Source organism: Trametes versicolor (genome assembly GCF_000271585.1).
Source record: "Trametes versicolor FP-101664 SS1 unplaced genomic scaffold TRAVEscaffold_6, whole genome shotgun sequence".
NCBI classification, from domain to species: Eukaryota; Fungi; Basidiomycota; class Agaricomycetes; order Polyporales; family Polyporaceae; genus Trametes; species Trametes versicolor.
This window is the reverse complement of record NW_007360326.1, coordinates 2,396,256-2,419,288: the sequence shown is the minus strand read 5'-3', so window position 1 is coordinate 2,419,288 and position 23,033 is coordinate 2,396,256. Positions and strand designations below refer to the sequence as shown.

General features: G+C 59.0%; 8 protein-coding genes across 8 annotated transcripts; 3 read left to right on the top strand and 5 right to left on the bottom strand.

The window, feature by feature from the left end:
* Positions 1–444: 444 nt before the first annotated feature.
* TRAVEDRAFT_124683 (3,4-dihydroxy-2-butanone 4-phosphate synthase) lies at positions 445–1,224 on the bottom strand (the record flags this gene model as incomplete). Its single annotated transcript, XM_008040785.1, has 2 exons — positions 445–919; positions 974–1,224. The coding sequence occupies 2 exons, from the start codon at positions 1,222–1,224 to the stop codon at positions 445–447; spliced, it is 726 nt and encodes a 241-aa protein (XP_008038976.1).
* A 619-nt stretch (positions 1,225–1,843) lies between these two features.
* Positions 1,844–3,255, top strand: TRAVEDRAFT_20755 (mitochondrial carrier protein; the record flags this gene model as incomplete). Its single annotated transcript, XM_008039941.1, has 4 exons — positions 1,844–1,881; positions 1,941–2,064; positions 2,417–2,824; positions 2,881–3,255. The coding sequence occupies 4 exons, from the start codon at positions 1,844–1,846 to the stop codon at positions 3,253–3,255; spliced, it is 945 nt and encodes a 314-aa protein (XP_008038132.1).
* Positions 3,256–4,414: 1,159 nt separating this feature from the next.
* Positions 4,415–6,866, top strand: TRAVEDRAFT_48030 (carotenoid ester lipase precursor; the record flags this gene model as incomplete). The annotated part of the gene is made up of 15 exons (XM_008040233.1): positions 4,415–4,566; positions 4,624–4,829; positions 4,884–4,948; positions 5,005–5,017; positions 5,071–5,098; positions 5,154–5,228; positions 5,285–5,292; positions 5,342–5,407; positions 5,474–5,543; positions 5,615–5,882; positions 5,937–6,042; positions 6,101–6,152; positions 6,215–6,465; positions 6,526–6,560; positions 6,624–6,866. 15 exons carry the CDS (start codon positions 4,415–4,417, stop codon positions 6,864–6,866), a joined length of 1,638 nt encoding a protein of 545 aa, XP_008038424.1.
* Positions 6,867–7,466: 600 nt separating this feature from the next.
* On the top strand, positions 7,467–9,924 carry TRAVEDRAFT_72308 (carotenoid ester lipase precursor; the record flags this gene model as incomplete). The annotated part of the gene is made up of 14 exons (XM_008040784.1): positions 7,467–7,618; positions 7,683–7,882; positions 7,935–7,999; positions 8,059–8,099; positions 8,163–8,237; positions 8,294–8,301; positions 8,353–8,418; positions 8,476–8,545; positions 8,606–8,873; positions 8,922–9,027; positions 9,085–9,136; positions 9,189–9,439; positions 9,501–9,535; positions 9,595–9,924. The coding sequence occupies 14 exons, from the start codon at positions 7,467–7,469 to the stop codon at positions 9,835–9,837; spliced, it is 1,632 nt and encodes a 543-aa protein (XP_008038975.1). The 3' UTR covers positions 9,838–9,924.
* A 382-nt stretch (positions 9,925–10,306) lies between these two features.
* Positions 10,307–11,735, bottom strand: TRAVEDRAFT_48028 (uncharacterized protein; the record flags this gene model as incomplete). Its single annotated transcript, XM_008040232.1, has 2 exons — positions 10,307–10,848; positions 10,919–11,735. The coding sequence occupies 2 exons, from the start codon at positions 11,733–11,735 to the stop codon at positions 10,307–10,309; spliced, it is 1,359 nt and encodes a 452-aa protein (XP_008038423.1).
* An 865-nt stretch (positions 11,736–12,600) lies between these two features.
* On the bottom strand, positions 12,601–14,037 carry TRAVEDRAFT_48027 (uncharacterized protein; the record flags this gene model as incomplete). Its single annotated transcript, XM_008040231.1, has 1 exon — positions 12,601–14,037. The coding sequence occupies one exon, from the start codon at positions 14,035–14,037 to the stop codon at positions 12,601–12,603; it is 1,437 nt and encodes a 478-aa protein (XP_008038422.1).
* Positions 14,038–14,591: 554 nt separating this feature from the next.
* Positions 14,592–16,361, bottom strand: TRAVEDRAFT_72307 (uncharacterized protein; the record flags this gene model as incomplete). Its single annotated transcript, XM_008040783.1, has 2 exons — positions 15,166–16,361; positions 14,592–15,103 (listed from the first exon to the last, which is right to left on the bottom strand). Exons 1-2 carry the CDS (start codon positions 16,139–16,141, stop codon positions 14,592–14,594), a joined length of 1,488 nt encoding a protein of 495 aa, XP_008038974.1. The 5' UTR covers positions 16,142–16,361.
* Positions 16,362–17,937: 1,576 nt separating this feature from the next.
* On the bottom strand, positions 17,938–20,050 carry TRAVEDRAFT_72306 (uncharacterized protein). The gene is made up of 2 exons (XM_008040782.1): positions 19,624–20,050; positions 17,938–19,572 (listed from the first exon to the last, which is right to left on the bottom strand). The coding sequence occupies exons 1-2, from the start codon at positions 19,992–19,994 to the stop codon at positions 18,726–18,728; spliced, it is 1,218 nt and encodes a 405-aa protein (XP_008038973.1). The 5' UTR covers positions 19,995–20,050; the 3' UTR covers positions 17,938–18,725.
* Between the last annotated feature and the right edge of the window lie 2,983 nt (positions 20,051–23,033).

The window sequence follows — 23,033 nt, the reverse complement described above, 5'->3', positions numbered from 1 at the left end:
GCAAACCCCGGTGCTCATCGTCCTCCAGCGGTAACTTGACATGCGCTGATGTCTTCGGAGCAAATCGCTTGAAGTTGGTCCGTAATATGGATACAGAAGTCCGCAACACCGATGTTTCATATTAGATGCGACAAAGAGCTGTCCTGAACAGGGCCGCTGAGGATCTCTCATCGGTAAGTACAACGTGTACCAGACGAAGACGAAACCCTGCGGCGGCATGCGCACCGGCAAGACAGGTGTCCTTGCAATGCATAGCTCACCGGCCCTCCGAGAGCCGCGTTGAAAGAGAGTCGTGCACGGCGCGTAGGAGTGCCATCCACCAATCTAGAAAGCCGGCCAAGATGAGAGTGGTGATAGACCATGATACAATCTAACGATACACGGCCCTCTAGAGCCCTTGTACTGCCCTGTTTGCTATGCCCCGCCCGGAATCACACAACAACATTAACGCGCGCCCGTCTTCTCGTGCTCCTCGCGCCACCTAGCCAGCATCTCCACGCTCACCATCTTGATCCCCCAGCGGTCCGCGAACTGCCTGCACGCATCCCGGCGCATCATGCTCCCATCCTCGTTGTCCTCCACCAGCTCGCACAGGATGCCCGCCGGCGGCAGCCCCGCGATCGCGCACAGGTCAAGCGCGGACTCCGTATGCCCGCGGCGCGTAAGAACTCCTCCCGGGCGCGCGCGTAGCGGAACCATGTGCCCTGGGCGGCTGAAGGACGTCGCGGTGGTGGAGGGAGACGCGAGCGCGCGCGCGGTGAGGGCGCGATCGTGCGCGGAGATGCCGGTCGTGGTGCCGTGTCTGTAGTCCACGGTGACGGTGTACGCAGTTTTGTGCGGGTCCTCGTTCTCCGGGACCATCATGGGTATTTGGAGCTGCTCGAGACGGTCTCCGGGCAGCGAGATACAGATGTAGCCGCTACAGGGGCTGAGTTAGCACGGCGCAGCATGCAGCGGATGTATCACGACGCACCTGGAGTGTTTTATGAGCCACGCCATCTTCTGCGTCGATATTGCGCTCGCCGCAATGATCAGGTCGCCCTCATTCTCCCGACCTTCGTCGTCCATTACGACGAGAAACTCCCCGCGCCCGAACGCCGCGAGCGCATCCTCTATCGGGTCGAATGCAAACTCCTTGCGCACAGCCCCATCCTGTTGTTCTTGCGGTCGCGATGCAGAGGTCGTCGCCGGGACGAGAGGGAAGTCGGCAAGAGAGGAGTTCATTTTGAGAACGGAGGTCGGGTGAGAGACGGATGACTCCGACGCTCCGGTTACTGCAGCCGGCGCCATTCTTCTGTCACTTGTAGGTTTGCGGTTGGACTACGAGGGGTGCAAGACAGACGAGATGTTCGAGGTGGACGTCGATGGGCAGGTTATGAACATGGTGGTTATTCAGGAGTTCCGGCTGAGTCGCTCAGCCTCGGGCGGATGGTGAGTAACGGGACGCGTGATTACGAGCGATGCTTTCGTGATCGTTCGCAGTTTATTCGCCGTCCCTGCGTTGTAACATGTACCAAACGGAGTGCATCGCCGTCGCGGGCGTGTACATACGCTCCGATGCCCCTCCGACGATGGTTTCGCCTGAAGAGCATGAGTGCGAGGAAGTGCTGAGCGGGAAGAAGTGCTGCTGCCGCGAGAGACCGCGAGCTGCGTTCGGTGAGGACCGGAGCCGACCGCGCCGAAGGACGCCGCGTCCAAAATTTATACGGCAAGTTGTGGGCCGCCGTCACCACTCTCCCTCCTCCCACCATCCGCCAGCGCTGCGTCTCTGCTTCGACTCGGACAGGCCCTCCAGTCAAGCCTCTAGACCCTACTCTACCCCTTACGCCCCTAGATAATCCCCATGGCTCACCTCGCACCCACTGGCAAGTGGGACGCCCGGTCAGTCGCCGTGCGCGTCGTCGTCGCGTCCGCCAGCACTCACCAATCACCGCACACAGCTACCTCGGCCCCGTTCCCCACGACACCAGCTACTATGCCAAGTGCATGCTTGGTGGTGCCCTCGCGTGCGGCTTCACCCACGCCGGCATTACTCCTCTGGATGTAACAAAATGTAACATGCAGGTATGTTCGCGTCTGTCTCAACTTCAACTTGTTCTCGTTTCCTGGCATCTTCAAACGTTCCCGGATACCCCGGTCCTCAAGTATTCTTCGATATCGCATTTCGTGTCGCGATGCGCTGGCAACTCGCGGTGGTGGGACGTGTTGCTGGTTGTGCGCTGTCACTCGCCTCTCCTGCGCGGTGCGTTATCGGCGCTGTAACGCCCAATGCATTTGGCGCCTTCTTCTGTCGCGGGAAGTGCACGCACGTTCCTGCCGTACATCCAACGCCGAAATTATGCCGTTTTGTCGTTCATTGGAGATGTCGCGTATAGCTACCTCTTTGCACACGGGCTAACACTTTGAATTTGTCTAGGTTAACCCCACCAAGTTCAAGGGTCTTGTACCCGGCCTGAAGACCCTTGTCGCCGAGGAGGGTAGCAAGGGTCTCTGGAAAGGTTTCGGCCCCACCTTCGTGGGCTACTCCCTCCAGGGCATGTTCAAGTACGGTCTCTACGAGCTGTTCAAGGACCAGTACATGAACCTCGCCGGTGAGGAGGCGTCCGCCAAGTACAAGGGTGCCATTTGGCTCGCCGGTTCCGCGTCCGCGGAGTTCTTCGCCGACATCGCGCTTTGCCCCCTGGAGATGACCAAGGTCAAGATCCAGACGAGCCCCGCTGGCACTTTCCCCGTCCCCATGTTCGCTGCTCTCTCTGAGATGAGCAAGCTCAAGGCGGAGACCCGGTACCCCTTCGGCTCCCTCGTTCCCCTGTGGTCGCGCCAGGTACGTTTAACTCTCATTCATGTACTCAGCAAACGCCTACTGACGTGCACCTTCAGATCCCCTACACGATGGCGAAGTTCTTCTTCTTCGAGTACATCGTCGGCCTCTTCTATACGCACGTCTTCACCGCGCCCAAGGAGTCGTACGGCAAGGGTACCCAGCTCGGTGTCACCTTCGCCTCGGGTTACCTCGCCGGTGTCGTCTGCGCGCTCGTCTCGCACCCCGCCGACTCGCTCGTCTCGCTCATGGGCAAGCCCGCGAACCGCGGCAAGGGCCTCGGGCAGATCGCGTCGGAGACCGGCCTCGTTGCGCTCGCGACCAAGGGCCTTGGCACGCGTGTGCTCATGATCGGTACCCTCACTGGCTTCCAGTGGTGGATCTACGACACCTTCAAGACCACGATGGGCATGGGCACGACCGGCGGCAAGTAAACGTAGTTGTGCATGGTGTTGCGCGCGCTTGGCTGGGCGGACAAGGAGGGAGGGGGCGTGTGTGCGGTCGTTACGTTGCGTTCTTCTCGCCTTGTATATTGTCTACAGTCGATGCTCGCTTTTCGTTAATAGAGTACCACGGACATACCCCACCCCTCATCGGAGACCTGCTTTAGAGTGTTTCCTTAGCCAGCCACTGAGAATGTCTGTAGACAACGTCTCTGAACGCATGTCGTTCACCGACATTACCCTCAACCTCATAACTATGGTAAGGATGCCGCTCTGATGTCATTTTCAAACTTTGGCTGAATCCTCCAGTAGGATTGCAGGCATTTGAAATGCTCACGATAGGTATTGCGCCGCCGCGCGCAACACTGCAAGTGTGAGCTCAGAGTGCGGCGGCCTACCAGAGCCGCTTCGGAGTCACGAAGTCCGTCCGACTCGGCGTCGTGCATGCGTGGCCACTCGGCAGCGGCAGTATCTGCCCTCATTAACATCGCTATCACTATCATGCGGGAGGATACGGAACCAGCCATCGGCCGCAAGTCCGCGCCGCACACACTACGCAGGCAGTCATCTGTTTCGCCCGCATCCAAACACGATATTGATCTGGCTTCACAGAACGCCGCACAGTCGTTCTGTCATTCCAGGCGCGATTCGGTGAGAGCCTCCGTCTCCTCCGCGCCAGGGCATTCAGTCATCTACAGCTCCTGCTCTGCCGTCAGACTCTCACGGGCGTCAATAATAACACGACGGAGCTCCTCAGGCTCGTCTCATGATGCCCGCATGACCTGCGGGGCACGTACAGCATCCACTTTCGAAACACGGAGTGTGCTCCCGCTTCCTCCGCACAGTCGACGGTCGTTCTAGATGCCTCGTTATTGGGGCGCTGAGCGCTGCCGGTCTGCAGCGGTTGGACGGCAAGGTTAAGCAATGGGAATCCAGCGTCTGCTGATCGCGCTCGCTCAATGGTGGTACCTTTGCGAGGCGCATGTAGATCACGTCTGTAAGAAGAACTGAGGTGTGCGTGCGGAGGTGCTGAACTTCGATCTTCTCACAGCGCCATGGCCTCTCGCTCTATAAGTAAGACTCGGACGGTGCGCCTTGCGTGCCTTCTCCAGCGAGTCGGCATATCCGCCAGACACCTCCAAGAAAAGCGATGTCAACTTTACTCAAGCTGTTACTCGGCGCGATCGCGTCGACCAGCGTCACTGCAGCGCAGGTTACGGTCAAGCTCGACGACGCGACCGTCATCGGGACGCGCAACGGGACCGTGACGCAGTTCCTCGGGATCCCGTTCGCGCAGCCTCCGTACGTTTGCCCTCTTCCTCCGCGCACAAACCTCACTGAATGTCTTCCGGATTCCAGGGTAGGAAAGCTACGTCTGCAGCTGCCACAGCCGATCCCGCGCTTCAGCGGGACGATCAACGCGACGACGTTCGGGAACCAGTGCATACAGCAGAGTGTGCCTCCGCCTGACATACCGCCCGGCCTGCCTGCGGCGATCTCGACCTTCCTCGGGATCGGGAAGCCGAACCATGACAGCATACCGGCGATCCCTCAGAGCGAGGATTGTGAGTGGACGCGATGTTTTCGTGGTGTTCGCGGTGTTGACTATATGCGTATAGGTTTGAACATCAACGTCATCGTTCCGGCGGGCACGAAGCCTGGGGATAAACTTCCCATCGCGGCGGTGAGTCTTTCATGGATGGATATCTTTTTGGCAGTGTCACTTAATCGGTCGCCCAGTGGATATACGGAGGTACTGTCTTCCCCGGTTTTATAGTATTCTCGTTGTGATAAGGCCTCCGTCAGGCGGATACCAGGTTGGCTCCAACGCGGTGTAAGCTGAAACTGGTTATCTCTTCATTAAGTTTATGTCTGACGCACACCCGCAGACAACCCGGGGCTGTGGTTGTAAACCGATCTATCGAGCTCGGGCAGCCTATCATCTTCGTGGCCATGAACTATCGGTACGTTATGCGTGGCATCTCCGGGCGACATGCTGACTCGGTATCGTGTGCGTCAGTCTAAGCGGTAAGGGTACATACCTGCCTTCCAGTGTCATTTATAGACGTATTCCCAGCATTCGGCTTCTTGGGAGGGCAAGAAATCCAGAAGGCGGGACTTGGGAACCTCGGTCTTCAAGACCGTGAGTGTAGCGATAGACCTCGTCGTCTATAGCCTCGAGTACTCACACCCGGACACCCGGAGTTAGAGCGGGAAGCACTGCGATGGGTGCAGAAACACATCTCGGCGTTCGGTGGAGACCCCACGAAGGTGACCATGTAAGTCGACCTTAAACGCTCCGAGATACCGCTGCTTACGAGCACACGCACACTCCGTCCGGCGCGATCAGATGGGGCGAGAGCGCGGGCAGCCAATCCGTCGCGTTCCAGATGGTCACGAACGGCGGCCACACCGAGGGCCTCTTCCGCGCGGGGTGGATGGAGTCCGGATCGGCCCTCCCTTCGGGCGACTTTTCTAAGCTGCAGCCCACCTTTGATTTCATCGCGTCGGAGACCGGATGTGCTTCCGCGAACGATGTGCTCGAATGCCTGCGCCAGGCCCCGGTTGATGCCATCACGGCTGCCATGAACAGGACGCCGACGTTCCTAGGATTCCAGGTAAGGGGTGCCGCACCTAAACACGCCAAGGGTGCCTGTCTGAAGTCGCTGTAGGCTCTTAACACGCCATTCATGCCCCACGCCGACGGGGTGTTTCTGCGCGACAACCCGCAGAAGCTCGTGCTGGAGGGCAGCGTCGCCGACGTGCCGTTCGTGATTGGTGAGTGGCCGAGCGAGTGGAAAGTGTATACCCGGGCTGCGCTCATCGCATCTAACAGGGTCGAACGAGGATGAAGGCACTCTGTTCACACTAGCATCGCTGAATCTCACGTATGATGTCCATATGGCTGCCCTGGATCTGTTCTCACGCTTCCCCGCTTCTTCCCTTCCAGCACTGAGCAGGAGCTGACTGCCTACCTGAAAGGCAACTACTTCCCCAACGCGAGCGACGCGACCATCGCGCGACTCCTGGAGCTGTACCCTGCGGACCCAGCAGCGGGATCCCCCTTCGGTACCGGGGACAACTTCACGTTTACGCCGGTCTACAAGCGGCTCGCCGCATTCCAGGGCGACTTCATCTTCCAAGCCACCCGGCGGTTCCTGCTCGATCAGCGCTCCGGAAAGCAAGTCGCGCGCTCATTCTGTGGGTGGTCCGCTTTCGCCCATATCGGCGTTATTGCTGACAGGCTCTCACTCCTTCCAGTGAGCGAGCGCAACAAAGTCACGGGCTTGGGCGCCGTGAGTACCCATTTCCAGGTGGAATTCAGATGATCTGCTGACCATCACCGCCATGGCGACTAGGCGCATTCCACAGAACTCGCTATAATCTTCGGGGGGCAGGACATGACCGACTTCCTGGTCCGCTTCGTCAACACTCTGGACCCGAACGGCGGCCCGGAGATTCACTGGCCGGCTTACACGTCGGAGTCCCCGCAGCTCCTTGCGTTCGTCGACGGGGCAAAGCCTTTGGAAGTGATCCCGGACACCTTCCGCAAGGATGCAATGGACTTTGTCACACAGCTGGGTCTTGCGCAGCCTATCTAGTCCGTCCGGCATCTGGTGTACGGTGGCCGGCAGAGGTATGGGTGGGTGCGGGATGTCATGCACCATGATACGTAGGACGAATCTACGCTGCAAGGGGCCAAAACGGCCTTTGACCCAGGACCTACCCGTATTTAGTCACATATTGATCAAGTTCAGGTTCCAACTGTCAGCGAGTCGCCCGGCCGCGCGTAGCGCAATGTCGCACTACGGAGCCCGCGAGCTGCGCATGCTCGCTGCTATAGCTCCGTCGGTGCGCGCGGCCCCCCAGGGGACCAGCGTTCTGATTCTCAAAGGCCGCTTCGGCGAAGCCCTTTGATAATCAATAGGTATTTCTTCAATGATGGACCATTTGCTGGGCCCCAGCTTCCAAATTCCCATGCGTCCGAAGCAGGTGTGGCTACAGGCACTACGTGAGTCCGCCGCCCATCTGACATTGCACGATACCGCGGCCCACTAATCATGCTGAGCGGCATCAGTAGCGCAAATCGTCTGCAGATCTTCCAAGAACTGCGCCGATTTTTCCGTGCTATAAGATGGACGAGGGCTTCTGGCGGGGACGTCCAAGGCCGCAGTCCGCATCTCACTGCATCACGTCCACCCATGTTCGCGCTGCCCGCCCTCCTGCTCTCCGCGACGCTGCTCGGCGGCGTCGTGGCTGCCTCGCCGTCTGTCAAGCTCGGGAAGGCCACCGTCGTCGGCACAGGTGACGGGGTGGTTTCGCAGTTCTTGGGCATCCCGTATGCGCAGCCACCGTGAGTGTTGTGCTAAGTGTGATCGTGTGTCGAGATTGTCATTGAACCCTATCATCCATGATAGAGTGGGGGATCTCCGGTTGCAGCTCCCCAAAGCGGTCACATCTTACAAGGGCACTCTCAATGCGACGACGTTCGGAAACCAGTGCATACAGCAATCACTGGCTTTGCCGGATCTGCCCGACAACGTACCGCCTGCTATCCCGGCTACCCTTTCGGCGCTCGTTTCGGTGGAGGTTCAAGGGCCGACCCAGAGCGAGGACTGTGATTACGATTTGACCTATGATATATAGACGTGATCTAACAAAGTGGTCAGGCTTGAACCTCAACGTCATTGCGCCAGCAGGAGCGAAGTCGACATCCAAGCTTCCCGTTGTCTTCGTGCGTAAAGCTCCTCGCCTCTCGCATGCACGCTCCTAACGCATTGTCTTCACGACTAGTGGATTCACGGTGGTGGATTCCAGGTCGGCTCGAACGCTGTGTGAGTCTCGAGTCTGCTTGCATTCCCCATCCAGCTACCAGCTTACAAGTGAACCCCATCTAGTGAGCCTGGAGAGGTCGTCGTCAACAGGTCGATCGCAATCGGGGAGCCCATTATCTTCGTAGCGACAAACTACCGGTCCGTCGTTTCTCCACTTCTCGCTATTTCTCACCGTTCTCACGATATTCAAACAGGCTCAGCGGTCAGTCGCACACGCGGAGTATCCATGGACACTAATTTATATCTGGTGCAGCGTTTGGGTTCTTGGGAGGAAGCGAAGTCAAGGATGCCGGACTCGGTAACCTTGGGCTCCACGATCGTATGTACTCCTATTCAGATGAAGCGCCGTGTTTCACTGACACCGTGCGCTTGATAGAGCGGTTGGCCCTTGAGTGGGTTCAGAGCCACATCGCCGCCTTTGGAGGGGACCCCGCCAAGGTCACGATGTGAGTGGCTGCCGTTCTGCCACCGGCCATGCGCTCACGGCGACATTCGTCTCCGAATAGCTGGGGCGAAAGCGCAGGAAGCATCTCTGTCGCCGCACACATGATCGCGAGCGGCGGCAGCACAGGCGGGCTTTTCCGCGCCGCATGGATGGAGTCTGGCTCCGCGTTCCCGTCCGGCGACATCACGAAAGTGCAGCCTACCTTCGACTTCATCACTTCGCAGGTCAACTGCACATCGGCGTCGGACAAGCTCGCGTGTCTCCGCACAGTTTCGACAGAGGATATCAGGGCGGCGATGGACCAGACGCCCACGGTCATCTCCTTTGAGGTGCGCAACTTGACACACCATGCGAAGCCATGTCTGATGCGTGTTTAGGCTCTGAACATCCCGTACTGGCCCCACGCGGACGGCGTTTTTCTGAAGGACCACCCTCAGAAACTCGTCCAGCAGGGCAGTGTGGCCAAGGTCCCATTCGTTGCCGGTCAGATCCACGTCACCGAACTGCTTTGAAGTCAGTATGCTGACCTTGCTCGCATAGGCTCGAACGAAGATGAAGGGACGCTCTTTTCCCTTTCGACGCTCGGCCTCAAGTACGTTGCACATTTACGCCGAAGTTATCTGCGCTGATACCCAGCTACGTAGCTCCACCGATGACTTCGCTGGCTACCTCAAGGGCAACTACTTCCCCGATGCATCCAACGGGACCATCGAAACCTTGATGTCGCACTACCCTGAGGACCCAGCGACTGGGTCGCCTTTCGACACCGGCGATGACTTCGAAATCACGACCGTGTACAAGCGCATGGCAGCGTTCCAGGGTGACCTCATCTTCCAGGCTCCTCGTCGTTTCTTCCTCAGTGAGCGCTCCGCCAAGCAGCCCGCGTGGTCATTCTGTAAGCATTCTCACTCAATCAGAACTCGTGCACCATGCTGACACCGCCTTCTCGCCCACAGTCAGCCAGCGTAACAAGATCCCTGGTCTGGGAGCTGTGAGTAACATCCATTGTACACACGGAATTACCGCGTGCTGATAACCACGCGCCGCTAGATCCACTCCTCCGAGCTCTCCGTCATCTTCGGCGGGCAGGACATGACGGACTACCTCGTGCGCTTCGTGACCACGCTCAACCCGAACGGCCTCGGGGCGTACTTCTGGCCAAACTACCTCCCGAACTGCACGCAGCTGCTCACGTTCCTCGACGGCGACACGACCCTGGACATCATCATGGACGACTTCCGGCAGAACGCCACGGACTTCCTTACACAGCTCAGTCTCGAGCAGCCTATCTAGGTTCCCTTCCTGTCATTAATTTCCCTCTCTTTCTCGGTTTACGCACACTCTTTCTGTGGTTTACTTAGTATCGGGCATGTATGTACTGCGTAGACGTACGAGTACGGGTGTACATTACGGAAGTCGAATGGACATAATCAGCTGTTGTTTACCAACTACTTCTACACTACAGTGGCGTTTTTGCAAGACAAGCCGGAGCAGGCGCACAGAGCGGACCGAAGAGTTCAATGTGCACATGCCACTGTGTGAGGAGGCCAGCATGTCGGTAAGGGCCCCATAGCTGTCGCGATAGGAGGCAGTGAACACTGTGCTAGTAGAGACTGCGATTCCGGTGTCGAAGACCATCAGGAAGTAATGTACATATACAGGGTCGACGTCCTGTCATCGGCGGTCAGCCTACTCAGTAACGCCTGCAATGTACTAACAACACTTACCTCTCCCTTCGGAAGTTTGCCGCCGTAAAGCTGCCCTAGTCTACCCCGATATTAACGCGCACGCCCGCCCGCACGAAGCTTTCGAGCATCGGTTGCAGCAGCACCCTAGGATCCGTGTTCTGCTCGTATCGTGCGCGTTCGGCGTCATAGACGACCCCAAACTCGTCTTCGACCACGGGACGCGGCACGGCAAACATAACGCGCACCGTGATTTCCGAGAATGCCGGGTAGCGCCGCGTGCGCCGCGCGGTAGAGCCGGAACCATCGGGCCCAACGAGCGCGGACGCGAGGTGGGCAAACGCGTCTGCACAGTTCAGGACGCGGTCCACCCGGGCGAGCATCGAGATGGAGAGGCGTTCGAGGTGGGGGAGGGGCACGGTGTCTCTGGACTCGATGGAAGATGACGGCGTGTTGAGGATGTCTGCGAGTGCGTCGAGGAAGAAGGGGAAGACGGGGGGTGGGCCCCACCCGGTGGGAGTTGGTGCGCCTTGCACGCCGAGGGCATCGTATTGGATGGAAAGGGACCGTAGGGCGGGGCAACGGGGCAGCGCAGCGTAGAGTCGCTCGAGGTGGTGGCCTGTAAGATCAAGCAACGGGGGTCTCGTTAAAGCGCGACTCGGGGGGAGATAACGTTATGGGACACTCACGGCCTTCAAGATGAACACTTCCGTCGCGGTCCATGTCTGCAATCGGGAAGCCAAAATGGTGAAGGGACGATCCGAATGCTTCGGGGACTACGAGTCCATGGCCGGATACTTTGGCCCAACGCGAGACCAGGGTATCGCGAATTTCGAATGACTTGAGAGATATGCTGCTCGTGGATCTCTCGAGAAAGGTAGCCAACGCCGTATATTCCGAATCTGGGATACCGCCGCCATTGACGATTGATAGGTTTTCCAGCTTCCAAGGGTGGTGGCTCTCGAGGACACTGGTTTCCGTTCCAGTGGCTGCGCACAGATCCTCCGGAAGTCGCTGAGTAGCTTGACCTGAGCTCTTCTGCTCCACTGTGACATCCTCCAGAATGAGCGTTTTGAGAGTCGGAATAGCGCCAGCAGCAGCAACTACATCGCATATGTCCAACGCGACAAGATGGCTTATTTTGAGGACTTCGAGCATCGGAAGCCTGGAGAATAACTGCCCGGCGATGGTCTCGTACGGGTGTTGTGACGCTGTGTTGTCATCTCCGAGACCTTGATGGATACTAGTAGCGCCATGAACCAACATCGAACGAATGTGGAGCCCAATGGTAGGGTTGTTGTCGATGATTGTAAGAAGCGCCTTCAAGCGCGGGGGAGGGACGTTCTTGAACTCATAGGAGATGTATACGAAGTTCCAGATGTAGACGCGGCATAGGGAGAGCAAGCCGTGGCAAACCAGAGAGCAGTTTGCGAGCGCCGCTTTATCTTCGCCCAACCACCAGATGATTTGCTCCAATACTTCGATGGGGAAGCTAGAGAGGCCCATGGTACTTGGTGATGCTCAGATGGTTGTTCAGTGGAGAAGGACTCGATGGAGGCTGGTGGTATATCTGCAGTCCGACGATCTGTTGAGTGGCTTATGAGTGGACTCCTGCGAGCACACGTTGAGAGCTTCATATAGCTGTGTAAGTATGTTATGCCAAGAATCACTCACCAGCTCTGCCAGCGGTAGTAGTAGTAGGTCGCAACGTCGAACCACATCGATAAGGGAGGTGATAACCAGGCGCTTGAGTCTTGACCGGGAGCGAGTGGGCACGAGCAGCCGATTGTGCCGTAGCTGCGGCTTCGACTCTGGGATGTGCTTACTTATACATAGAAGTATTGCGGACCGTTTGCTCCGAGTACGAGCGTCTGGAAGTGAATTGGAAGTACTTAAAGTTAGTAACATTAGCGCGTTATAAACTCGACAGGCTTGAATTGACCTTTAAAGGTATACGTGTAGGTCAATACTACACGCATCATCCCGCTGATGTTACGGCGGAATGGCGAGGGGCTGTGGCAAACGCACTGGCAATATACGAGACACTGGCCCGCAGCTAACTTGGACGAGTATATTAGTAATGCAAGTGCTGGGCCCTTTCTTGTAAGTTGTGGTACACTGGGAGCGTGATGAAGAAGAAGCTGGTGGTACGCGGAATCCGAAGAGTTTGACAAATGGACTCCCCCACGTGGCGCCGTCGCGTAGAATGTGACATCATGTCACGTCTACCAAAATCCGTAAAACGCACAAATCCAGGCAAATATACACCTGCGAGAGTCGATACGAAATAACTCAACGAATAAAACACTACGAGAACAAATCACGCGCATCGTAAATATCATATATCCTGAACCGTGCGGGAACTTGAATCTCAAACGCAAGTAACCTCGACATGCACACCCGCCTCCACGAAGCCCACAAGCATTGGGAGAATCACATACAGCCTCTCAGCCTCTAGCCTGTCACGATAGAATTTCATCTCGCTATCGTCTTCGAAAAACGGCGCGAGCGTCTTGAGGGAAACCGTTCGTACGTCCAGGCGCGAGAATCGTGGGTACCGCCTCGCCGTCGTGCAGTCTGACGTGTCCTCCGCATCGTCGTGGTCTCCAACGAGCACGTCTGCAAGACGCGCGAACGCCGCCTCGAAGCCGACGAGCCACGCGGGAGGACCGCCGAACACCAGAGTAAGGCTCTCGAGCAGAGGGAGCGGAACCGGACCAGGTTTGGACAAGACGTCGGCCAGGAGCTCCAGAAAGAAGGGTGTCGGGGTGTAGCCTGAAGATGTCCCTGCTCTCGACGGGAGGAGTGCTCCAAGTATGAACGGGCCGGTGCGCTCATAGCCGAGGCGCAGCGACCTTAGAGAGGAGCACCGTGGCAATTCCGAGAGGACGCGTTGTATGTGCTCGCCTATGTGGAAGGGGGTGATCGTCATAAGCTGCCTTCTGCAGGCCTCCAAGAGGAGGGTACACATAGGGCGGGGGTATCCTAAAAAGCACTCACGTCCTACTGGGTCGATGGCGATTTTCGCTTGGGGCTTGGTATCTCTGAACGTGATCCCAAAGTGGGGCAGCGACTCTCCGAAAGCGGGAATTCCAGGGAAGACAACAGGCCGTCTGGGAGTTTCATCCGGCGGCGCCATAGCACGGCAGATGTCGAGTACTCTCAGGGAGTCGGCCTCCGCCGATTGCTCGAGGAAGAGCACCAGGCGCGAGAGTTCTTTGATCGCTATTATGTTGCCCAAGACTGACAGCTTGCGCAGCGCCCACCGCGAAGACTCTCCGCCGACAGCTGCAGCCCGAGCAGTAGGTTGAACGAGTGAAGAAGGCCAAGAGGAACAGTTGTCGAGCATCGAGCCGATATTGTTCAAAACAAGTACCTCCAGGGGGGGCCGGTCGCGGATATTTGGAACTACTTTGCCGAGATCCAGTAGCAAGAGATCACGTAACCGCAGAGAGCGAATTGCAGACAGTTGCGCGCTGAGAGTAGCCCAGGTGGTCCCGTCTAACTCCATTCCGTCGATATAGCTATACCCAGGCGGCGGACACACGACAACCCAGCGCAAGTAGGGGGCGATGTTGCGGTTGCGGTTCAGGATGCGTATGAATGCTTCAGCGCGTGTACTGCGTGAGTGCTGATTGTGCGTGTCGAGCTCTACGGGCCAGGTGACCTCGTGCCAAAGATGGATGCTTGATACCGGCAGCAGTGAGTGACAAGTGAGGGAGCAGGCCGCGAGCGAGGGAGCGCCTCCACGTAGGAAACTGACCGCGCGTTCGACGGTCTCGACTGGGAGGGAGAGGGCGGGCAACATGATGTGAGAAGGCTACCCGTTGCCATTCGCGATCGAGCAACCCGCCGTTGAAGAACCTGGTGAAGAAAAAGGTGAAGAGATCTCTAATTTGGGCACAGTTGATCCTTTTGAGGCAGCGAATAGGGCGCTGCACCTATGCCCACCACTATTGACATCGTTGCGACAGTGCGCATGATAATAAGGCAGGAACAGATGGTGGGTGCGGATAATAGATGCGTGTGAGCAACGGATGAGGGAGAATATAACAGAGGGTCAAGGATCTTAGTCACATATAATCACCTCGACGTGCACGCTCGCCTGTATAAAACAGCTTAGCATATAAAGAAGTAAATCGTCTCTCTCCGCCAGCACCTTCCGAATCGCGTAGTTCCGCCTTGCGTGAGCCTTAAAGGCGATCTCGACCCGTACATCCGCTTGCGTAACAGGATATCGACATTCAGCAGCCCGCTTTCCTGCTTTGAGGGTAAGTCAGCAGATGAGCGCTTGAGCAAGCACGTCCGAACAGGGTGAGATGTGGAAGGGGACCGATGATGCTCACATTAGATCCAAGATGCTCATTCACAGACGACCTCGACATGCACACCCGCCCGCGCGAAACGCTCAAGCATAGGATGAATCAAGTCCTTCCCCACCATCTGCCTCTCACGACGCTCCTCGTTATCCTCGCTGCCGCGCAGCACACTGCTCAACATATTCAAATGTTCCATGCGCACATCCAGGTGGGTGAATTGCGGGTATCTTCTCCTGCTTGAGGGAACACTTTCATCAACATCCCCTACCAGAGCCTCTGCGAGTCGATCGAAGGCTTCCTCGAAGCCGATGAGCCAGTGAGGGGGGCTCTTGAAGGCTAAAGAAAGATGCTCGAGGGGAATGCGCGCCACGCTGGGCGCGCCGACGCCGGAGAGTGTGTCGGCCAGCAAGTCGAGGAAGAAGGGCGTAGGTGTGTAGCCCGGTGGCGTGTTGTGGTCGAATTGAAGGAGGTGCGACCAGCGGTCATATCGCAGGCATAGCGATCGTAACGAGCTGCATGTCGAGATGGCTGTCATGACGCGTTGCATGTGTGCGCCTGCAGACGGGATACGTGATCGTCAGTCTGTATCTCGCGTGAACAGGTAAAGCAAGACTCACGACCGTCAGGGACAACCTGCTGGCTTCGGTCTAGATCGCTGAGCGTGACCCCAAGGTGCCGCAGCGTTGCCCCGAAGGAAGGAACCTCCGCCCGAACACATAGCCCAGGATGTTCGTATGTGTGAGAACCGTGGAAGGGCCAATGGAGGTCGAGCGAGTCAAGAGATAGATAGGATGCCTCCGTTGCCCGCTCAAGGAACAACTTCAGCTGCGAGAGCTCCGAGCATGGCACTATAGCATTCTCAATCGACAAGGTACGCAGCCCCCACCGCGTCGGCTGTCGCCCGTCCGCATCTCCCATGCTCGTGATGGGGAGTCGCGCCGGCTGCGGAGGGGGCCATACGCCGCGCGATGCCCTTTCGATCATGACGGACTCCACATAGAGCGATTCCAGCGTTGGCCGGTCGCCCGCGACCGAGACGAGGTCGTGCAGGCAATCCAAGCGGAACTCCCGGAAGCGTAGTGACCGCAGCGAAGGGAGGCGGTCGACTACTGCGCGCCAGGAGGGCTGCGATGTTCCGCTGGAGGGGTGGGCATACGGGTGTGTCCCGCCGGAGTAGTGGGTGTACGGGTGTTGGTTCATGCTGAACACGAGCGACCGTACGAACGGCCTGATCCCAGGACTGCGGTCGAGGAGGGCCAGGAATGACATGGTGCGCGGCTCTGGGAACATGGTTGCTGTCCCTGTGAGCAGCTCGATATGTCGCCAGAGCTGGGCGCGGCAGATATGGAGGAAGCCGCGACAAGTGAGCGAACAAGCCGCAAGGGCGGGTGTGTCTTCTTTCAAGAAGCTGACGGCGTGGTCGAAAATCTCGACCGGGAAGCTCAATAACATGATGAGCAGAAGGATCCCGGGGCGGCCAAGTCGTTTGGACGGGTGCAAGGTGGACCTGGGGGTCACCGCAGTCGCTGGAGCGAAGAGGCGCTCCATTATATAGCCGCGGGCGCGGCGACGCACCTCATGCAAGGAAGCCATCTATCGCTCTTGACACCTTCGGGCACGCTGTGCGCAGGAGACCATTCGTTCCTCGGAACGGTAAGACTATTCAGGATGAACGGCAGCCATAAACGCATAGTATGGCAGGGAAGTGCGAGGAGCCGAGGAAATATGAAGGTCTGTTCCGGCAGCGGTCGACGCTGACGCCTCTGTCGCGGCTTTGTTGAGGATAGAACGCAGCGCTGGGCAAATGAGACTGAACCTTTCGTAGAACCGTTGAACGGCAGATCGTAGTGGTTGGATGAGTCTCGGGCGCAATCTCGACTCGTGACAAGGCGTCTGCTTACGCAAGAGGGATCGCCTTTGGATTCGCGCCAGCGGGCTCGTGGTGCTACCTGAGAAGGTTGAGTGCCCAATACGATCTTCACCAAACGTGACACTGACCAGCCGGTGGTTGCGGAACGTTGAGACAACAGCTAGTCATAATCCCCTGGTGGTCGCAGCGTCCAATCGGACGCGCACACCTGTCCAGCAGTCACAGCCCGCCAACACCGACGAGTGGCGCTCACAAACCTGTCTGACCCTCAGCTGACCGCCGATACGAGAACGAACAGAAATCGACCCAATGCCGACGGTGTGCCGAGGATATCGCCGGGGAGGTGAAACAGCACACCTCCCGTACTAGGGCGTCGATCCAGAGGGCCCAGATTATAGCAGTCGCGGATATCTGTCGCTGTCATCGGACTGCTGCGCGCGAACGACTGAACCTTTCGTCGGGCTGTCAGATGGCAGGGGATCGCGGCGGTCGCGCAAGTCTTGAGCGCGATCTCGACCTGTGTGTCCCTGTACGTGACAAGAGATCTCCGTTCAGCATCCTACTCTGATTTCAAGCCGGTCTACCGACCTCCAAGGGACTCAAAGGAGCACATCGCAATGACCGCCACCGGCCGTCCGTCTTCGACGCCGTAACAGCGGACATGAGACCCGTCCAAAGACAGGTCGTATCTGCAACCTCAGCTGACCGCCGATACTACGAGAACGAACAGAAATCGACTCACACAGCCACCGTCCGTTCCACCCACTGTGGGAGCCCCCACCCCGTCCCGAGAATAGCCACAAAAAACAAGCATCCGCCACGTCCACACCGTCGCGAGGGGCGGCCGACCCTTACGGACCTTACGACAGGCTCCCGCACGAACCGGGGGCGTGGAGACTGCGTGCGGAGCTACGATCCCGCGGACTCGGATGCGTGGGGAGCTCTGCGGCGGGTACGTCCGCACCGAGATCCCATGGACAGGCCAACCGCGATGGATGCGGTTGCGTCTGCGTCTGAGAACCTGTGGCATGTGGGTCAGGGTGTGCCGATCGATGGGACGGGCGCGGATATCTAACCTTGCCGCACAGTCTTGCGCACGCATCAATCTGCGAGTGTGTATGCGCATTGCGAAGGTATGCTGTGGCGCAGAGTTCGCGCGCGCCCGGCCACAACGGTGCTGGGCGCGCCCACGCTGTGGTCGCCGGGCTGGCCAGACTGCCCTGTGCAGCTGCAGTGATTATGATATGTCGCGCTGTGGTCTGGCACTGCCGTCAGCGTACGCCCGCGGGTAGATCGGGAGAAGAAGGTGGGCACAGCTCACCGTAGTCCGTGCTTGTTATCCCACGCGCTGGCGTCCGTCAGCATCACGCAGATTGAAGGAACCCAACATACCGGTATAGGGCCAACAGCGGTGAGCACTGGACGGCTCGCGAGGCGAGACTCCGTGTGCATGGGAGCGCACGGACATACCGAGGTGCGCACTGGGGGCGGATCAGGAGATCACACGGGAGCAGAGGGAGAAGGGCAATGTCGCGATGCAGCATTGGGGAGGTGACGGCAGAGCCATGTACAGGGTACACACAAGAGACGGGGTAAGGAACGGCGGACTACGGATGTACACGTACGTGCGGATTAGCTCGGTCAGGCTTAGAGTCCATGGGGGTGGGACGGGACTGGGTCGTACGAGCGATGGCAATGAAGGGTGGCAAACAAAGGAACCGCGATCCAGATGCGATGTGGGAGAATGGGAAGCGTGAACGGAGGCGAGATGCTGGTAGAATGATGCTGATGGTGCACAGACATGCAAAGATGAAGAAGCAGGAAGACGGTATGCACAGTTTGAAGATGGAAAGAAGAGTACACGATGCAATGCAGGAAGATGCGGGGAACAAAGGAGGGATTAAACGGCGCAGGGCGTCGCAGATATTGATAGTGATGATGAAACACTGCGTTGCCGAACACAAAATCAAACGAAAAAGTGGGACATCACTGGGGATGAGGGGTGCGATTCTTGCGCTATGCGAGGTGTACAGGCTGAGGAGACGTGGCGATGCTGTACAGGATGGGAATGCGACGTGTGGGGCGACAGCGTGGAGAGCAGATTAGGCGAAAAGGACAGTAGGTGCAGTAGCATAGCGTCATAGATAGAGCGGACAATGCGAATCAACGCGGGAGGGCAGCGGATCGACGCCGCACGAGGGTTTTGTTGAGGAAGTCATACGCATGGGTTCATACAGTAAATACCTCGATGCGACGTCGGCCGCCAGGGAATCGAGGATGCACGGAGGAAGCGTTGTCGACGGAAGCTCATGAGATCTCGACGAAGCTTCTCCAGCTGCGCGAAGAACCTTCATCGTCGCGGAAGTCGATGAAGTTGGTGAGCGGTGAGAGGAGACTCTCGATGGTCCCGCGCCGGCTCCTGGTCTTCCTCGGCGCGGGCGTCGAGGACACGCGCTTCCGGGGCTTGCCCGTGGGCACGACCACGTCTTCCTCCTCGTGAAGCACGTCCAGCAGGGATGTCTCGAAGGGTCCGCTTGTAGGGGGCGACACGGGAGCAGAGCGATTCTCGTTCTCATCCGCCTCGCCCTCGTCTTCGTCGTCGCTCATGCTCATAAAGTTCCGTGGGCGAGAGCGCTGCCGTGAGTGCGACTTGGAGCTGCCGCGACCTTCCAGCGCGGCAAGCGCAGCGGAACGGTTCACTTGTTGCGTTCGGAACGACACAGTGGACCGCATGGAGGGACGGGCGCGCAGTGGCACCGCAGCGGGAGCAGAGACCGGGGAGAAACGTTGAACGTCCTCGAACGGTGACCGAAGCGAGGTGTATGCGGGTGGGCTGCTCGGAGGGGAGAAGGAGAAGTAGGAACGCTCCATCGGCGAGAGCAGGGGCGAGATGGGGGACACGATGGAGGGCTCAGAATGTGCCGCGCGGTGCAGTGACGGGGAGCCACTGCTGGATCCTGCCGAAAAGCAGGTGGACAAGGTGATTGAAAGATCGGATGGACGGGGTCGGTGAAGTGACGCGGGCGGGGCAGGGAGCTGAGACGAAGGTACAGGCTTCGCGCCCGGGAGACCTTCGCGAGATGAATGACGGACGATGGGCCTGTGAGGTAGCGGAGCAGGCCCAAAGTGCGAGAAACTGAGTGGCATGGTCGGGCTGTGGGGTAGTCAGTGAAACCGAACGTGCACGAGCAGAGACGTGACGCACGATGTGGGCACTGGGCGGAGCTCGGGCGACGCAGGTACAGAGCGACCGAAATGCGTTGTCGCGCGAGTTGTGACGGTGTCTTTCCGGCGAAGGCTCATGGAGCGCATCGAGTTGCTCTCGGCGAGGTCCAGCGAGAGAAAGGAGTTGCCAGCCTCCGCGCGACGACGGCGGGGCATGAGGGTGAGGAAGACTGCATCGTCGTCAGATGTAGTAGCTTCGTAGAAGCTGTCGAGGTTTGCATCAGCTGGGAGGCTACCACGGACGGCCTTGTCACAGTGCTCAAGCTCGAGGGAAGGACGGCGGGACGAGGAAGGGGAGTTGCTCTCAGACACGAGACCAGAGTAGAAGAGGTTGGAGTACTGAGCGAACATGGTGGCGTGTGCAGAGCAGGTGTGTAAGACGCGAGCAAAAAGCGTCGGGGAGGGGGACGTCGTCGCCGGGGACGAGGGGGACGGCGAGGACAGGCGGGTGAGGAGGACGCTGGGCGCAAAGAGCGGGCGTAATATATGGCGTCGTGGTTTGCGAGGATAATTGAGCTCCCACGTGTCCGCCTAGCAGCGGCGACCAGATCGATCGTGCGTGGATCTGGATCGGAGCCCTGGCGCCAACGCCGGGCACAGCTGCAACGTGGGGTGCCGCACTCTTCACAGCCCGTCACCCGCTTCCCATCCTTTTCGGTGCGTCACATCCCCGGGTTCGCTCCCCGCTGCCAGCGCCCGGCTTCGGCGCGTCTCTGCACGCCCACCCTGCCCTGTTGAGTGTCATTGATCTTCATTTCAGACCGTTCCAGCAGAACGCGCGCCTGCTTCTGCGCTGAGGATTTCCGCGTTCATCGATGGCAATCAATCGACGTCTCTACGCTTGAGGGGGTTCGGGCGAGGGCTCTGCGCTGCCCGCCGCTCGGCGCTCGCTGTCCGCTATCCGTGCCACAATCAACTACTCTACCCAATTTGGGACGCACATGTCCACTCGCCCGGCCTCCCCGCCGCCCATGCTCCGGCGCAAACAACCAGCTGAGCTGACCGGGCGCTGCGTCCAACAGCTGCTGGTCACGAATATGAGTGTTCTGCGTCCGCCCTGACGAGAAGACGCACCGCGCAGCGACTCCACTTGATGTCGGACACCATGACTTCACTCGCACCCACGCCGTCGAGGCGAGCTCCTCCTCTGCGTGATCGCACGACCGCAGGCACGGCCGACGCACGGCGCCCGACTCTTTCGGGCTGTTGCTCAGTAGCCTCGTCGCGCTCGGTCCCGGGCGCGTTGCATGTCGACACATCCCCCTGGAGCACCGCGATCGAGCTACTTCGGTCCGTACTCGCCGTCTGCCCCAGACGCCAATACTGTACGACCGAGGGCCCATGTTAGCCCCCAGGGGCCTCCGCGTTATCCTCAGGAACAACTAGCTGCTCCGACACCCTCTTCGCAATCCCCGCTGCGCCCAAGTTGACTCCGCGTCTCGTTTAGGTTCTGCGAGGCTCAGCGCGTGTTGTTTGTCATCGTGTATGGCCCGAGCAGTAGCGCTTTCCGATAATCCTGGCCAGAAGCAAACGCCGCCGTTGCTATCTTCGCACCTCATCTCAGTAAGCTTGACCCACTCAATCCCCACTCCCAGCGTCCTGTCTATACAACAACGGGCAATCACCCGGACGTCTTCGGTCTTCGTCTTCCCAGCTTCTGCACACGTTATTGTAGTGCGACGTACGTACAGTTATTACGCGCTGCGGCGGTCTCGACTGATATGTTTGAACGCGCCACCACACATATACGACAAGCTAAGAAGGCCTCGACGCGACATCAGCCCACCGCGATAGCTATTTCGTACACATGTGTTTCTCCCGCCGAGCGGACTGAATGTGGCGCCCGCAGTGGTGGCGGGAGTCAACAACGCCATCCGCATTTGGTGCACAGCCTGCCTAATCCGGATGAAAGTCGGCAGTCGGGACGGGCGATCGGGCCTTCCCCAGCGCGTGCCTTGTCCCCCAAGCTTGTTCGCCTGCGCGCTCACACGTCCCGCGCTGAGACAAAAGAGGAGTCAGACGCGCCGCCCATCATACCACGCTTCCCGACGCCCTTGTGCTCCGCTTCCTATTGTCCCGCCGCTTCGCGAGCACACCGCCCGGCGAAGCCAACACAAAAAACAACGCAGCGTGGGCGGAGGACGCATGGGCCAGTGTGGCAAATTTTGTTCGTGCCGCCGGGATGCTGTCGGCCGTATCGGCGTATCCACGCCCACGAACGTGGGCCTCCCGAAACACGATCGGGTCCAGCGCTGTGGGACGGCGGTCGTCACACCGCCCTCCCGCCGCCGTTTCATCTGTTTCAGGAGAGAGGCCGCCCGCGCCTGATTCGTCCACGACGGTCACGCTCCGGCCGTGTCGGCGGGGTGACGCTTCGGACGCCACGACGGAGGATCGCCGGCGGGAGGGCGTCACGCCCGGCCGCAATGCTAACGTTAACACTGACAGCGTCGTCCTCGAGGATCTCGCGCGGGTCTCTTCCGTCGCGCGTACTTTTGATGCCCCGGGTGGTCCTCGAGGACGTGTCGCGCGTGCGCACTTGCAAGCTGAGACGATGGCAACGACAGGCGTCGGCGGCGCGACGTGCATCCACCATGCGCCTTCCTCGAGGCATCACCCCGGCTTCTTGTTCACTCCCCCTCTGTCGCGCCGCCGGCGCGTGGGCATTCGAAGCTCGCGGCGCATCGTGCGCGGCGGCGAGCTGCTTCTCCTCCGTCTTTCCTCCACGGCCCGCGGCGAGGTCGGTCTTGCCGGCGGGATACACAGTTCGAAGAGGCTGCACGCGACGGACTTCGTGCGGGGTTTACATACTGAGTTGATTGCATACGGGCCTGCGGTTCATCTTCGCAGGTCGCAGTCGCATCTCATGGTAACCACGCAGCTCTTACGGCTCTCGAGGCTCGGAATCCGACTTCGGACTGTCATCGGCGCAACCAAGCGCGACATGCTCCGTATAGTACCATCTGTCCGCGGTGCGTCGCTCGTCACCTGCTGTTGCCCGTATGGTCCAGTCTTACATTCTCCATTGCGCAGGCTATCGCAGAGGAGCACCCGCGCCGCGCGCATGCCGTGTCTCGCGGTTCGAAGCTCGGCCCTGCGTTCGCCATATGGGCCCGTCCGGGCCCCCCGGATCTCCAGGATAATTGAAGACGTGGACCGCCCCGCGGGGCATGGACTCGACACTGCGTGATTGCCCCCAACGGCCCTCACCGCCGATCTGCCTCCGCCGCGCCTCGTCGCCTGACCTGGACCGCGCGCGGTGGACCCACTACTGAACACGTCGCTTGACGACCGCCGGGCCCAGCTTGGAATTCGACGTCTTCCAGCTCTTCCTGCATTCCGCATCCCGCATCGACATCTACGGTGGCGCCACAGGTGCGGCCTGGGTCC

Coding starts and splice junctions, on each gene's coding strand:
- TRAVEDRAFT_72306 (XM_008040782.1), bottom strand. CDS start 19,994: ATGTTCGCTCAGTACTCCAACCTCTTCTACTCTGGTCTCGTGTCTGAG. Junction 19,573..19,623: donor CTCCGCCCAGTGCCCACATC/GTGCGTCACGTC, acceptor ACTACCCCACAG/CCCGACCATGCCACTCAGTT.